This window comes from Oenanthe melanoleuca, chromosome 3 (assembly GCF_029582105.1).
Source record: "Oenanthe melanoleuca isolate GR-GAL-2019-014 chromosome 3, OMel1.0, whole genome shotgun sequence".
Lineage (NCBI taxonomy): Eukaryota > Metazoa > Chordata > Aves > Passeriformes > Muscicapidae > Oenanthe > Oenanthe melanoleuca.
In genome coordinates, this window is record NC_079336.1 from 51,970,351 (window position 1) to 51,986,520 (window position 16,170).

The 16,170-nt window shown below is 42.5% G+C and overlaps 2 protein-coding genes across 2 annotated transcripts in view; one reads left to right on the forward strand and one right to left on the reverse strand.

Moving 5' to 3' along the window:
• Nucleotides 1–5,399: 5,399 nt before the first annotated feature.
• On the reverse strand, nucleotides 5,400–7,567 carry LOC130250848 (collagen alpha-1(III) chain-like). The gene is made up of 2 exons (XM_056486960.1): nucleotides 7,396–7,567; nucleotides 5,400–7,264 (listed from the first exon to the last, which is right to left on the reverse strand). The coding sequence occupies exons 1-2, from the start codon at nucleotides 7,565–7,567 to the stop codon at nucleotides 5,400–5,402; spliced, it is 2,037 nt and encodes a 678-aa protein (XP_056342935.1).
• TMEM200A (transmembrane protein 200A) overlaps nucleotides 6,759–16,170 on the forward strand; it is a 53,580-nt gene continuing 44,168 nt past the window's right edge. Inside the window, exon 1 of the mRNA XM_056488582.1 lies at nucleotides 6,759–6,857. The gene's annotated coding sequence lies outside the window, so the exon portion shown is untranslated. The remainder of the gene's footprint in view (nucleotides 6,858–16,170) is intronic.

Sequence of the window (16,170 nt, forward strand, 5' to 3'; positions counted from 1 at the left end):
GGCACGGGATGGCATGGAATGGCATGAAGACTGAACTCGCTGAAATAATCACAAAATAATTACCATATGTCATAAAATACTTCAGTGACACCATTCAAAATTGTGAAGCAAATATACTTTCTCCATGATTTAGATTTTCATTTAGATTCAGAAGAGTAACAATACTTTTCTCAAAGATGGTTCTGCTTCACTTGTTTCTAACTTCCTCTAAGCCCCCAGAGGAATTTTATCTGGAGATACTACAACTGATGCTCATGACTGCACTTCCATGGGAAGTTTCTTATGAAATTAGTAAGCAAAGTTGCATAGTATGTTGCTTTTTGTTATCTTCCCAGAAATAAATGATGAAAAGATGGCAATCTTATAAGCCATCTTCTATTTTGCTGGCACTATTTCTGGCATTTCAAATGCAGAGAAAATCCTTATGCCAACAAAGGAATATCCTTCCAGCTGTCCCACCATCCCATCTTCTTGCCTTGACTTGGAAGCTCAAGCAAAAGAGCTGTGTTTTTTAATTCAGTATCAGGAAACCTTACATGCAGAGAAGGAGTGTCTGCTTCAAACAATCCAGTAATCTGAGAAAAGACTGTATTTTCTGTATATTTGTTCTTCTAAAAAATGTATTCCACTAGTACTTTATTTATCAAGTGTTTCTGGTATGATGGACATAAAAGATGTATGTTACTTTCCAAATTTCTTTCAATATGGTGCTGCTGCTTAAGGATGCCAGCTAGAGAAAGTCTCCCAGACAATAGGCTAAAGTTCTTAAGCTACACCAACTTTAATAATAAACTGAAAAGAAAGAAACAACTTTTGGTAAAAATTTTTTTCCTCACTATCCTATGCATTAGAGTTCCACTTTACAGATATTTTGCTTCCTTTATTCTGTGTATTGTTCAGAGCCTGTTCACTTACATGTGCATAATAAATAATAGTTCTATTTCTGTGATTTTTATTAGACACCATCATTATGCATCCCAACATATCCAGGTATTCATTATATATAATAATGCATTCTTCAGATGAACATTTCGATACAACCAAAATAAATTTTTGTTATGCCAGTGGAACATGTTTAAGAAGATCTGATTTCTTAAACCACTTCAAGATAGATTAAAACCCACTCAATTCAAGCAATTTTTCATACTTCAGGTGTTAATGAAGAGAATAGATATTCTAGAAAATTCTTTTTTATACACAAAAAGCCATACATACTCTCAATGCTAGCAGAAAAAACTTTGAGTTTCTACTTAAAGAAATGACCAACATGATTTCCAAAGCTTTATTTTTTTAATATATAGGCTTCCATCATACTCAGAGTGCTGAGTTTCTATCCTTTTTTAAAAAGTTAGACTGTAGGGAAGTAAGAAAGGATTAAGTTAAATCAGCATTCTAAGTGCTGTTGACAGCTCACAAATCATTTGGAAGCAGACATTTCTATCTGTATTCTCACTAGTTTCAGAAACTTGTTGAGGTAAAGCTCAAGCCAATAAAAGGCAAATTACATAGTATTGCATGCTGTGTAACTATTGTTAAGATAAATAGTGACACATGCCAAGATTGTCTGTATGATTCTGACATTTTCTTGGCCCTGTGTTTCTTGGCTTTCCTTGCTGTTATCAAATATCTGCACCATACTTCTGCTAAACAGGATCTCAATGATTTCCCTCGGTGGAATACGGCTGTGAACGGAGGAGATGCTATTTGCCATGGAGAGCTTCCAGCTGAGTAAAGACAGTGTGCAACAGACAAATGCCAGCTGAACTGGTCAGCTTTGAGTCGTTCTCAAGATTTTTCTAGGCCATATAGAAATTAGTTTCACAATGGTGGGACACAGACACCAGTGAAGTAGCTTTGCTAGTGCTATTGATGAGCTCCTGGTAAGCCTAGTGGAACCAGAGAAGAAAAAAAAATTAATTACCTGTTAACCATCTTGTTGGTTGGTAATAGCTACTGGCCTAAAAGGCAAGGAGCTAATCTGCCAGTATAGCATGTATAAATCAGTATATAGCAGGTATATGGCCAGTACAGCATGGAGTAAGAAAATGTAGTAAGGAGACCTCTTCTAGACTTCTGATGGTGAAGAAAGGTGGGTTTTGTTTGAAGAGAGACAGTGAGATTATTCAGATCATTTATGATAGAATTTTGGTTACTAGCTTTTATGTCCTGAGTGCATGGAACAGGTTTGATATATAATACTTAGACGCTATTTCAGTCTTTGATTGCTTAAGCATTTTCTCATGTAGAGATTAAAGAGCTTAGATTTTATACTTTCAGAGGCAGAAATCAGTCATTAAGGCAGAGTTGTGTTTGCAGTTATGTGTTTATTATTTATTGACTAACAAATAATTTATCACCCAGAAATTCTTGACACTCATCCACTTCTTACAGAGACCATATTCTTGCCAATTACACTGCAAAAAAATCGAATATGAAGAAATCCATTAGAACAAATGATGGTTTGAAGACTTCTTTTATGTCTTAATCAGAATTAAAGGGATAACAGATATAGACTATATTTTAATATATAATATAGAAAATAAGGCAGCTAAGATAACAGTATCACAGTACAATTCACAGTAAGACTTAGCAAAAATAAAAACTTATGGTGTCATTTATTCTCATTGTAATGGTCTGGACCTGACTTCAGCTCTTTACCTCTAGTGGGGATCCTTTCAATCTTCAGTTTCATTCATGTTCCCAATTCAGGATATTTCACATTTACCTCATTATTACACAGGACAGTCAAGTGTGACAATTTTTAGCAAAATTCAAAGTAGAAATGGATCTTGACCTTAGAAAAATATCCTGTGCAAAGGTAAAAGAATGCCAGCTTTCTCTTTTATTGGATTAAATTTATGGAAGACACACAGCTTAATCCACCCACTGCCTTGCTCATTACAGTAAATGAATGGCTTTTCATAGCATGAACTGAAAGGTGTAGGTTGGACGGGAAATTATTATAATACTGTTGACATCCCAACTTTCAAATGAAAAAAATTCCATGCCTTTCAAAGGGAGAATCTCACTCATGAGGCTAAAATTACTGATTCTTGCTATAATCTCCGAAGTAGCCACTTTCATAATTAATGCACTAAAATGTTTGTTTTACTGAGTGTTAGCATTATCAGTGTTGATATTTAATGCCTGACATATTGGTCTTAACATTGTTTGACTCTCCAGAGATGTGCAGATGACTGAGATCTGAAGAGCCCCAGGGCTTTATTCTTTCTTTCCTTTCTACTGCAGATCGGGAGCAAATTCCTTAAATCAATGGCTTTAAGGTCAGTATAAAACTGGTGTATTTAGGAGGAGGAGCAGACACTATCCATCTGTAAGAATACAGAATGGTAGAATTTTAGAAGGCTCCAGGCAACACAGGCAAGTAGCAAAACTGAACTTCATCTGCTTGCAAAACACATCTTCCAAATGTCTGTCACTAGGGTGGGCAGCTCTTGTACTATAATCCACAGGAATCTCCCACAAAATGTGTTGCCCATGCTAATATAAATTATCACATTTTTCTACATATAACTTATGGATCATGTAAAATACCAACAATTATGTGATTCACTGACAGTGGGTTTTGCACATACAGCAAATGCAAGGGGAAGTCTACCCTAGAGATGCTTCTCACCTAGTTACAGCACTGGTCCTCCAACCTATTCACTGTCCACAAAAACCACTCTGGTTCTTTCTGTCACTTGCCTAAGGCTTTTTTTTAGGACGGGCACTGTTTGAGACCATAAATCACCTGAGGATTTATGAGGATGGTTTCTTCATAGCAGCTAGTATGGGGCTAGCTGTTGGGAATTGTGCTGTTGATAACACAGGGATGCATTAATTACTGTCAAGCAGTGCTTATCTAAGAGCTTTTCTGCTTTTCACTCCAATCACCAGTGGGGAGGCTGGGGGTGCACAAGGAGCTGGGAGGGGACTGGAAAGCTGGGATAGCTGACCCCAACTGACCACATGGATATTCCATAGTGTATAGTATCATGGCTCAGCATGGAGAGCTGGAGGAAGGAGGGAGAGGGGCATGTTCAGAGGGGTGGCATTTGTCTTCCCAAGTCACTACTATGGATGATGGAGCCCTGCTCTTCTGGAGATGGCTGAATGCCCATGGGAAGTGGTGAATGAATTCCTTGTTCTGCCTTGCTTGCATACATGGCTTTTGCTTTACCCATTAAATGTCTGTCTCAGCCCATGAGTTTTCTCACTTTTGCTCTTCAGATTCTCTATACCATCCCCTAGGGGAGAGTAAGTGAGTGGCTGTGTTGTGTTCAGTTGCCAGCTGGGGTTAAACTACAACAAGAAAAAAAAGTATGATGATACTCTACCAAGTCCACTGTTGAAAGGAAAAAGATGGTCAGTAGCAAGAACTGAACAATTTTTTTGCCTTTTAGATTTAAAAGCCCCAGCCCTTCCAGAGACAGTACAAGAGCAATGGTGAAACCAGCAGTGGTTTGTGTCACATCCCTGGTCAACATTTCATCATCTACTGACAGCACGGGAGTGTGAAGTTTCCCTATCTCTTCCACATCAACATTTCCCATAAATTCTAAAGAAAATTCCCATTCTTTTACTAGTAGAGATATTACATCTGCTTGGGATTTGGCGGGCATGTATCATCCTTTCATCCATTGCCTCTGATACACAGCTGGGCCTTTCAAAATTTGACATCTCTGAAGTACACAAGTGCCTGCAGACCTCTCCTGTCACTAGTTGACATGAAATACATGATACAACACACACAAACCAAATTACAGATCCAGCAATAGCTGAATGAACAGATAGAAATCTGACACTTGAAAGTGATTCTTCACTCCTTGAAACATAACATGCCGAACGGCTGGAAATGCAATGTTTCAAACTTCTGAGGAACAGTAGCCATCTCTTTGCTAGTCTGGAGTCACTGGCATTTGTGTCTCCTTGCTACAATAGGTGATAACGGAGGTTGTATTTAACGCAGAAGCCACTGCAGCCACCAGGATTACAATGTTTATAAAGCATACACTGAGAAGTGACAACACACTGTACAAACACAAAGCAACTGTAGGCACTTACAATTGGAAGTACTATTGCAGCATGGATGGCAGCTCCTAAGCCACTATCTTGAAGAAAGCACTTCTTGAGAAAAAATTAGGTATGCTTATAGCAAGTTCAGTATTTTTATTTTTTTGGGAGATGCATTAGGTAGAATTCTGGTAAACTGAATAAAAGGAAACAGCAACACTTAGGTCTAATCAACTTTAAAAAAATGAAAAAATACCTGCTATCAATGCAAACTAAGTGCAGAGTTGTTTTTATTTTCCCCCAAAAAGATATGTTTGACTTATAAATGTGGAGAGCTCCCATGCAGGCTGGAGTCATCCCCTCTCCGAAGCGCATCTGCTGGATTACCTGGCCCGACTGCAAGGTGCGAGCACCAGGTAGATCACCTTTGCCGTCCCTGGCTGGACGCGAGGGATGGGCGGGCGGCTCAAAAGAAACTCCCCAAAATATGCGTAAAAATGAAAAGCTGAATCATAAAAATGGTGAAAAGCCCCCACATTGCGGTGAATCACTCTGCGCTCCCACGGCTCCGTCCGGCTCTCACACGGGGTCAGGGAGGGCGGGCACACCCGGAGCGCCCCCGCTCCCCTCGGCACCGTCGGGACAGACCGACCGCCGCCGGGAAAGGCCGATTCCCACCGGCAGACCCATCCGAGCCCGCGGCACCGCGGCCGGCACCCCGCGCTCCCCGCCGCCCCTGCGGTGGCTCCTCCCTCGCGGCCGCGGCCCCGAGCCCGGCGGGGCGGAACCGGGCGCGCTACAAATGCTCCGCTCCGGCGGGGCTGCGGCACAGCGGCGCGGGAGGGCCCGCACGGGAGGAGGGAGCGGGGAGGTCCCGCACAGCAGGCGCTCCCGGCTGATCCCGGAGGAGGGAGCGGGGAGGTCCCGCACAGGAGGCGCTCCCGGCCGCTCCCGAAGCAGGGAGCGGGGCGCTCCGGCCCGCGCTCTCCCCCGGGGAGCCGGCAAACTTCCCCCGGGCCGGGCGGTAGAGGAGGACCCGCGTCCCGGTCCCGCGGCTCAGCCTGCCCCTTTTCCCGGCTGTCGTCCCGTCCCGGGTGCTGCCTGCGGCCAGACCTGCCTAGCGCCCGCTGGGCTGGTCCCGGCTGCCTCCCATCGCCGCGGCTGGCGAGGGGTCTGCCCGCCTCCGCCCCGTCCCGTGGGGAGCGGAGGGAAGCCAGGGGATCGCTTCCGTGGAGATGTCGCCGCAGCCGCGAGGTTTCGGAGTGAAACTTTGCTGCGGGCGGGCGGTGCGGGCCGAGCCCGGGCGGCGCTGAGCGGAGCGCTCGGGCCGGCGGTGAGAGCGGGGTCCGGACCCTCCCACCGCCCTCGCAGCGCCGCCGGGGGCGAGCGCCGCCCGGGCACCCCGCAGCGGAGCCGGGAAAGTTTCGCGCCGCGGAGCCGCCGCCCGCCCACGCCCCCTGTGCCGCTCGGCGGGCGCTCCCCCGCGGCGGCTCCCGGAGCGCTGCTATGGCACCCGCCCGTCGCCGCGGGGCGAGCAGGGGGAGGCCGCCTCCGGCTGGCCGTGCGCTGCCGCCGGCGGGGGGGCGCGCAGCCCCCGGGCGGCGGGCGTCCTCCTCCGGCCGGCAGTGACCGCCCCGGCCCCGCTCCTGCCCGCTCGCCATGCCTGCCCCCGCCCGCCTCTCGCCGAGCACGGTGCCGGGGAAGGGCGAGGGGAGCCGCCGCCCTGTCACTCCCTGAGCCAGCCGCCGCCTCAGCGGAGGAGCCCCGCGTCTGCCGGGCACCGCGCAGCTCCGCCGCTCTCTGCGCCGGGAGGGCTGCGGGCACCGCGCACCTTCCCGCAGGTAAGCGGCGAGGCGAGGAGGGGTGGATCTGGTCGGGGTCTGCCCCTCGCCCCCGAACTTCAACCCGCCCGCAGCCGTCACCTCTCTCTGGCGGGGCTGCGCCCTGCGCGTTCCGCCGGCGGTGCCTGGGGCACGGGGGGACGCGCCCCTGCCCTCGGCGGCGAGGGGCAGGCAGCGAGCGGCACGGGTGGGTGGGTTTTCCCTGCCAGAAATGGACTTTCTGCCTCCCGAGCGGAGCGGGCTGGCGTGCCGGCGCTGCCGCGCTCCGCGCAGCTGCTCCACACCCTCTTTTGTCTGTGCTCGGTCCCAAATACTTCGGTGCTGCCGTCCGGGATCCCGCTCAGCCCTGCCCCGCCGGGGGCTGCTCCCCCCCGTGCCGCTCCTCACCCGGCGAGTTGCCCCCTTGCCTTTGTTTTCACGGGAGCTGGGCTTTCCTTAACCTTTGTTTGCGGGGAAAATGGTGGTGTGCTGGTTATCTGGAAGGATGAGAGACAGATGGGGATGACAAGGGGGTTGCCTTATTCCCTCGCGTGCGAACGGAACTCGGTGCTGAATAAATCGCTCACCGGGTATCTCACTGGTGAGGCAGACTTTGAAACAAAAGTACTGCGAGCAGCTGGGGTGCACGGCAGATACCCCGATATCCTACGAACGTAAACATTGTTAGTGTTTGCAATTGAATTCAGTACTCGTGCAGCTGTTGTGCCCATCTGGAATTGCAGTAGCTGCGTCTGCTTGACACTTAGTAGTCATTGTATGCAGTAATTATGAAAAATAAAGCGGGTTTTATTGTTCAAAGGCAAAAGTACCCGGACAAAAGTATTCCTTTAGTGTAGCATTCTGTGTAACATGAACTACAAAATAACCTGTAGCGATTATTAATGGACTTGAACTTCATAATGCTCTTAGGACATGAGGGCTATATTGCTCAATAAAATTCTGTCAGCAAAGGTTTCTCGGCTTACCTTGATGCTAGATCAATACAGTAGCAACTATTCTGTTATTTTTCCCTAAGTAGGTGGTGCATACAATCCGTGTGATGGAAACAAAGTGACCAGATAGGAAGAAGCAGTGCTTTTTTTTTTTTTTTTTTCCCCTCTTTCTTTCCTTCTTTTTTTTTTTTTTTTTTTATAGTTTTGATGCTGCTTTGTAGAAAGTGTGAAAAAAACCTCCCAATGTTTAAACCAGAAAATTATATTTCCTTTATATATAACTGAAGCTCCTTAATGATGAAGCTAAAGGGTCATTCACGTTTGGAATGGTTTAGTGTACTTTTGTTGCCAGGAAATGTACTTCTAGCTAAATACTTGTTAGAAGATAATTGTAAGATGATTTTTAGTAATTCAAAACATGAGTTACAATTAGATGCTTTGTCCAGAAAATAGAAAAACACTCTCATGGATGAAGATTTGAGGTACTTACCTAGTAATTTGGGAAACAAAATAATATATAATTTATATTTTGTTGGTATAGAAACATTTTATTTGCTGCTCCTTGGTTGGATTGCAGCAATGATCCAAACGAAAGTTGGATGCAATCGTTCAGCACGCTAGAATTATTTTATTCTATGCACAGAAATAGTTTTGCCTCACTGGAATAACCTCTCTGGAATTCATTTTTATTGAAGCTCTGTAATCAGATTATAAAAAGTGGGCTGTTTGAATGTAATCCTGTGAAGTATGGACTAAGCAAGCCCTGCTCTGACAAAGGTCTGAAAAGTTTGCTCACTCTCAAGCAGGTATGCAGTTCCAGCTTCCATCCCAAATGATCACCCAGGGTCTGAATTCATTGCACGTGGCAGTAGGTCCTGGTAACTTCAGTGAAACTCTTTGTTGCACTACTGGACCTTCCCTGGACCAAGCCGTCTCTGTGTGTTCTGCCTCTGTTTCCCTGAATGCTGAGCCTATGACACAAAATTCCTGTGCTGTGAGCAGGTGCTCACCTTAGTGACATCTCATGGGTTGTGTGTTCTCTGTTGGCTCTCACCTCTCAGGGGGCAAAAGTGAAAATTGGTTAAGGGGTAAAGTACATCAATGCGACAGTAGGAGGAGACTGCTACTTCTTGTGTTTTGTTCAGTGTATTTTAGGAGCCAGAAATCTGAAAAGCTGAAAATCAATGAAAAGTCCCCCTAAAATTCCTCAAACCAGACAAAGTTATGATATAAAATATATGAAACCTGTTTTCATGAATAGTTTCCAATTTTTTTAAATTAACGTAGAATCCTATCAGACTTGTCTGTAATAATGTAGTAGAAGGGGAACTTTGAGTCCTAGCTGGTTATGATGCCTCAATTTGATTTGGTGCCATTGTGCTTTATAAACAGATCAGTTCCTTGTAATCTACATGTTTGGTCTCATGATACAAAGTTGCAAATAACTTCCTAGTGTGCAAGATAGGAGAGTGGTGTAGGAAGATGTGTGAAACATAAAGGCATGGGTGTCTCATGCCAGTTTAGACATCTGTATGAGGCTGGTAAACACAGTCTAAGGAGAACACTTCTGGAAAGGCACCTGAAAACCAGGCAGAATGCTATTGTTTGTGTTGCAGTTCTAAAAAGCCTTTAAGTAATGTGAAAGCCTTTAAGAAGACCAATCTATTCTGTGAAACCGCGTTAAAAATTCTGATGCTGCATTATGATGGATATGGGAAGAAATCCCTTATGTCAGGATTTAGGGAGGTCCATTCTCAGTGTCCATTTATCAGTAGAATTTTTGTATTGCTTCCTGTGCTGCTAACTGCCTTTGAATAACTCAAAAGTACTTATAAACAGCTGAGGAGTTAAAAAGTCTTTTTAGAGAAGTTGCATAAGCTCTCCAAACTACGAGAAGTAAATGGAAATTGCAAGCAGTGCTTGAGTTAGTGCTCTAGTTTTAGTTAGCATGTTAGTTGTACAATAAAAGTACTGTAAGGAAAAGTTTCTGGTTCTCTTCTTTACTGGGTAAAGCATAAAAGCCTACTTACCCAGAGATTGTGTGAATTTAGTGGACTGTTGATCACATGAAAGGGTGAAATGCTGACAACATAATTGAATTAAACTACTGAGCAGATGTTTTACACTGCTGTTGCTCTTCCCACTAGTTTTACTAGCTCCTCAGTGTCCACCATTTGTGGAGTGTGTGAGAATAAGCACTGTTCTAAACTTTCATGCTTAGGCTTCAGTTTAGCTCTAAAGCAAGATGTTGTTACCCTATTCCATCATTAACTATTTCCACAACAGACTATTCATACCAGGTGCATATATATATATATATATATATATATATATATATGTAACTGCTCTTCAAATAGGTGAATCTTGCCAGAGGCAACTCAAGTGACCTGATGAAAGAACTTAGTACTGAAATACTGATCTCTTAGTGTACTTGCACTTCCCTTTCTGAATTTTCCTGCATGGTCAGGGATTTTAAACCACATGATTCATAGATGCCTTTTAAAAATCAAGATTCTTTTTTTGCACAGCTAGCTAAATGGGATGGATAACCTGTAATACAGGGCTACTTGAAGCCTTTTATCTGCAGCAGTAGCAGAACATGTGTGTGGTGGTTTTGAAGTGATACTTTATCCAGAAGACCTGAGAAGGAAGGATGTTTATCCTCAGTCATTTCCTCTATCTGTCAGTGTTTCTGGTTGGGGAAAGTTGCTAGTCCTTTTTCTGTGTGTTTTAGTACCTAAAGTGTGATAGGGTGGCGCAAATCCACCTAAACAAAACTAGGCATCTGAGGAGCATTGCAAATAAGATGTAATGGTACACCAGAGATTTTTCAGGAAAAATAGACTTGTGGAAAATAAAGCAACAAACTACCTTTTTGTGTATGAAAATTCTGAAAAGTCTTACATGAAGTGTAAATGGTTTTCACTTTACTCTCTTGAATGTCTATATGAACATCTTGTTATAAACCATTGGAATTGTTCCTTTTGTTGGAAGTGTGACCATTTTCCTCTGAAATAAGTAGAAATAAAGGAGATGTTTCTCTAAATTATCTTTTAATTTTTCCTAAACTGAAAAAACTAAAAAAACTAAACTGAATGATGAAGCTCTTACTGTATCTGGAAAAATGGAGTTTTGTCACTTTAATGAAGAAAGCTTTAGATACGCTCAATAATAAATCACATTTTAAAAATCTCAGGAGATGTAAAATGTAGCGTAGATTACTTTTCATGGGAACTAGTTTAAAGACAAAGAAGCAGAAGGAAAGAGGAAAAAAATCCCTTTTAAAATGAATTTTCTACTTGCTGTTTCACGGATACAGTTGGGCTGAGCATCCCATTGTGGTTTTAAAACCCATTGATAAAAAATGTTGAAATTTAAATCAGTTTAAAAGACATTCATTCTGGCTGTGACATGGGAAGGACATTTTTGACAAAGCATTGATACAGTTGTGTGCTAATAACCTATCAGTTCTGACATTGGTTAGTTTCACTAAATTCTTTAAGTAGTAGAGGTTTGTGCTTCAATACCTATAAATCTGTAGCATTAGCTCAGAGTGGATTTGATATCAAACCAAGTTTTTTAGAGCTTTTCAGTAGTAGTCATAATTCTTTTTTTCTAATAAATGGGAAATTCCAAAAGTAATTTTAATTTCTGCCAATTTAAACCACCATAAAAGCACATTAATTAGAAGCCTTTTATAAATGTCACTTATTGTGTTGAATTTGGTGTCATAGTGGTAACAGTAATATAGGATTTTTTTCTTCACATTTGCTATCTGAATGTGTCTGAATCAATCATTCTGCTTAGCTGTAATCAGTTGTACATTGTTGAAGAATGAGTTTGTATCTAGTTAATTTTAGCCCTTCCATTTTGCTATGCATTAAATGAGGAAAAGTGCTATTATTTGTCCATCCGTCTGGTGTAAAATTGTTGCTCAGAATCCTGGAGTTTTCGCTTTCCTTTGGGTAATTCAAAGTAACAAAGGCATATCATGTACGTGATGTATTGTGTGAGATGTAAAACTTTATTCCTTCATAAAGAGGGTGAAAACAGCCTTGTGTGTTGGGGCAGCATTTTACTGCAGCAAAGAAGTTTTCCCAAGGGCTGTTCCTTGGAGCACACAGGGTGTACCTAACAGCTGCTCTAGCTGCTGTCTTTTATATGATCTTGTGCTAGACAAACTTGGTGCAGAAGGTGTGAGGCAGCCCTCTGCTTGGAAAAAGGGATGTGCTTGTGCTTTCTAGACATGGATGTCATGGTTGGGTCAGCTGAATAAACCTGATACAGTTTGAGATTGGACAGAGGTGTGCTTCTTGCTATAAATTATTGTGCATTTAACAGTTGGCTTGTTTCACCTGAGGCATGCTATTATTTTTGCAGGAAGAAGTTAGATGACAGAAAACAAATTTAAAAAAAAAAAAAAAACAAGGGAGAAAGGGAAACAAAGAGCAGAACACAAAATGGAAGTATTGAAGACAGGAAAAATATGAAGTCAGAAAAAGGATGAGGTACAATAAGTTGCATTTCTAAAGAGAAATTTTGCTATATCCAGTGTTATAAATGGAAATAAACTCAAATAATGGAGATGAGAATAAGAATAAAAGTAAGAATAAAGGATGTGGTGGTTTTTCTTTTTTGAAGCATCTCATGAAAAATCAGACTGGAAAATGAAGAGATTAATTCTTGTCTCACTGAAACGCATTTTAAATGAACTATCTTTGTTGTGTAGTAAGTAGAATGTTCTGCAAAAATGATGTTAAACACTTCTTCCAGAAAATATACTGTAAGTAAATCAGTTCAGACAGACAAGAAAGGAAAGGGAGCTATGAAGGATAGTTTGCTTACAATGACAGAAACTGCATTTTGAAATACTTGAAAGTTAGGTGAATTGTTGTTTTCGTTTTCAAGCAGACTAATCCTCTAAACCCAAAAGTTTTCACCATGTTGATCTATGTGATTTGTCATTGTCTCACAGAAGACCAGTGAGCACAGTAAAAACATCCTTCTAACTCTGGATAATTAACTGGTATTTATTGTGAATACTTAGCTACCCTACTTGCATAGATTTTTCTTTTTGATATGTGTTTGCTATATCTGTGTAAAAAACTGATGAAGCCAAGACATGTTTTCTGGCCATGAGGTCACCCAGAGTGGCCTGACTGTGTGGGTGTTAAAGTGTCTTTTTTAGATGGTCATATCCAAATTGACTGTTTAGAAAGAGCTTCTGGACTGAACCAGCGAAGTGTCTGAGAGGGTGCTAGCTGACCTTGACCACAAATGTCCCTTGTGGTAGTGTGAAAGGCACATGTGGGTCCCACCACCTGGGCCTGTGCCTAGGGACACCAGCCGGTTCTGAGCACAAGATCCATGACTTGTTAGGATGTCAGCTGAAACTATCTTACTACAATGATCCTAATATACACAGATTTTAAATAGAAGTAGTATGCTAAAAGCTATATTTGGAAGACACTGTCTGCTCTAATTATGTTAAAAGAAATCTGATGTCTGTTTGCTATCACTGTAGTAACTTCAGTAATATCGAAAATGGAATTTGGAGCACTGTTTGGATACACAGAATTTGTGGACTTGGTGGAACAACATACTGGGACACCAAGAGAGTGGCCACATTTTGGAGAAGAAGGCCAAAAGAGTCCTGGGGTGCATTAGGAAGAGCATTGCCAGCAGGACAAGGGAAGTGATCCTGCCCCTCTCTCTTCTCAGCTGTAGTGAGACCTAGTGAGGAGTGCTGTGTCCAGTCCTGGGCTCCTCAGTACAAGAAAGACATGGAGCCCCTGGAGCAGGTCCAGCAGAGGGCTGTGAGTATGACTGGGGGACTGGAGCATCTCTCTTATGAGGAAAAGCTGAGGGGACTGAGCCGCATCACTGGGCGGGGACTTCATCAATGTGTATAAATGTGTTAAGGGTGGTGCCAACCAGGCTCTGCTTGGTGGTGCAAACACTAGGAGAGAGGCAGTGGACAGAAACTAATGCATAGGAAGTTCTGCCTGAATACAAGGAGGAATTTCTTTACTGTGTGGTGACTGTGTGCTGGAACAGATTGCCCAGAGAGGCCGTGGAGTCTCCATCACTGGAGATATTGAAGAACTGCCTGGACACAATCCTGTGCCACATTCTCCTGCTTGAGAAAGATGGTCGGACCAGATGACCTACTGTGGTCACTTCCAGCTTCACTGATACTGTGACCATACTCCCAAATGGATTACAAGAGATCTGCCAAAACAACTCAAAACTTACACACAAAATAAACATCTAGCTGACAGTTTCTTAATGTCACATTTATTTGTCTGGTAATAACAGCCTGTACAAAAATGGCTAGCAGATATTAATAATAAACATCTGGAGGCCTAACAGAGTCTTCTTGGGAAGTCCTGTCTTGCGTATTAATGCAGTCTATAGAGTTTAGAGCAGTAGAATCATTTTGCATTCAGTGCCAAAGTGCTTTCCCCAACCCTTCCTATGACCCCTACAAAGTGTTTGCTTTGCTCTTTGCCAGGAAGACATTTCTTCTCAAATTACTTTGCAGACGCCTATTCTGAATTTATTGCCATTCTTTTGCTAATTCAATATTATTCTCCTGGGACGTGGCCTCATTAACTGGTGCCCATGATGGAATATCTGCATACATTGCTGGAACATAGTTCAATAGACTATATTATATCAGAAGGACACAGGTCCAATCCAAGCCTGCAACCAGTTTGCATACCAATTAAATTACACACAGAAGCGTTTACTGATTAAGGACAAGCAATGCTGTGTTTTGCAGAATGCCAGTTTATAATTTTTTTATTGTCCTACTGGCTTTACAGTTGAAACAGCAGAAGTGGTTATAACTCTTTTTTATTTAAGTTATTAACCTTGTGAACTTTTAAATTCAGTTAGATTGGTTTTTCCCTGTGAAATTCGGCGATTACGACTAGATGGCATTATAATATTATATAATTCCTGTAAAAAATGTAAGATTATCGCAGAATCGGATTTAGGCTATGAGAAGCTGGGCCCTGATGAAGTAGTATAGCTTTCTGTTAATGTTTTGTTGTGCAGCTTTTATAGCATGCAAGTGTGTGATTATAGGTTAGGAAAAAATTCTCCCCCGAAAGAGTTGTCAGGCATTGTAACAGGCTGCCAAGGGAAGTGGTTGAGTCACCATCCCTGGAGGTACTTAAAAAGCATGTCAGTGTGGCATGTGGAGACATGGTTTAGTGGTGGACTTGGAAATCAGTACTAAGGTAATGGTTGGACTCGTTATATCTGCGGTCTTTTCCAGTCTAAATGATTCTATGACTTCATGACATGTGGCCATCAATGGTTTTCCTACTTTCTCTAAAGAATTTTGAGAGTACCTGATCTCTGCTTTTACAACCATTTTTATCAGCATGAGTGTTACCAAATATATACCTTGTGTAAAGGAAGGCAAACTCCAGTGGAGGAATATGTAGTTGAAAGTAGTTTGTGTGAGCCTAAGTCTCTGCACTCCTTCCTTCCAGAGTTTAGACCTAGACTCAGGGAAGACTGTTTATCTTTTGATAGAATATTCTAATTGGTTCTGTGCAAAACTTGGTTCTGGGTCAGGTGTGTCATCTTGGTTTTCAGGTTTGCACTTAGGAGGTAATTTTCAGCTGACAATATTGAGTGCATGAGAAATGGGCCTAACTCATTGCTTAAAACTCCTTAAAAAGTCAAGAGCAGCATTACCCTGTGGATATGGCTTTGTTAGACCTTGTGACTGAAGAGATTGGCTTCAGAATTCAATTTGGAGCTTTTTTTTTTTTCTAATCTAGCTATTCTCATAGTTGAAGAAGGGAAATGGGGAGGAAAAAGAAAAAGGAAAATACAAAAGGTCTGTTAGAGCAGACTATGAATTCAGATGGGGAAAGTGAGAGAGTCTAGATAAACCAGTCTGAAATTGAGAAGGCCCTTGGAGAGGGTACTGATGTTATGGAAATTTGGATTGGAAGACTTTTCTGATGAGTCATGTGCTCTGAAATTGGTTGAGAATGTTGCCCTTCCAACAGTAAGACTGTGCTTGGGAATACCTATATTCCCAAAAGTGGCTGAAACTCTTCTAGGACTCAGAGGCTTGTGGCTTCTCAGATTAGACCTGAAGCTTAGAGGTCTGGATAATGTTTATAATGTGGGTTCTTTGATTGCTTTATGTTAGTAGTCTCGTTGTTGTGCTTAATCACCTACATTTGATTCAGTTACAGGCATTCAGTAGCTGTGTGCTGAAGCAGAAAACTCACACAAACTGACACAGTTTATTATACTTTGGTAAAAAATTGTAGGTAAGCAACTGTAGGCAAATTCTCATTCCTTGACAATTGCAGGACTGTGAATATAATGGTATTATGAAGGCAGAATGT

Coding starts and splice junctions, on each gene's coding strand:
- LOC130250848 (XM_056486960.1), bottom strand. CDS start 7,567: ATGGGCACAACAGCTGCACGAGTACTGAATTCAATTGCAAACACTAAC. Junction 7,265..7,395: donor TTTATTCAGCACCGAGTTCC/GTTCGCACGCGA, acceptor GTGAAAACAAAG/GCAAGGGGGCAACTCGCCGG.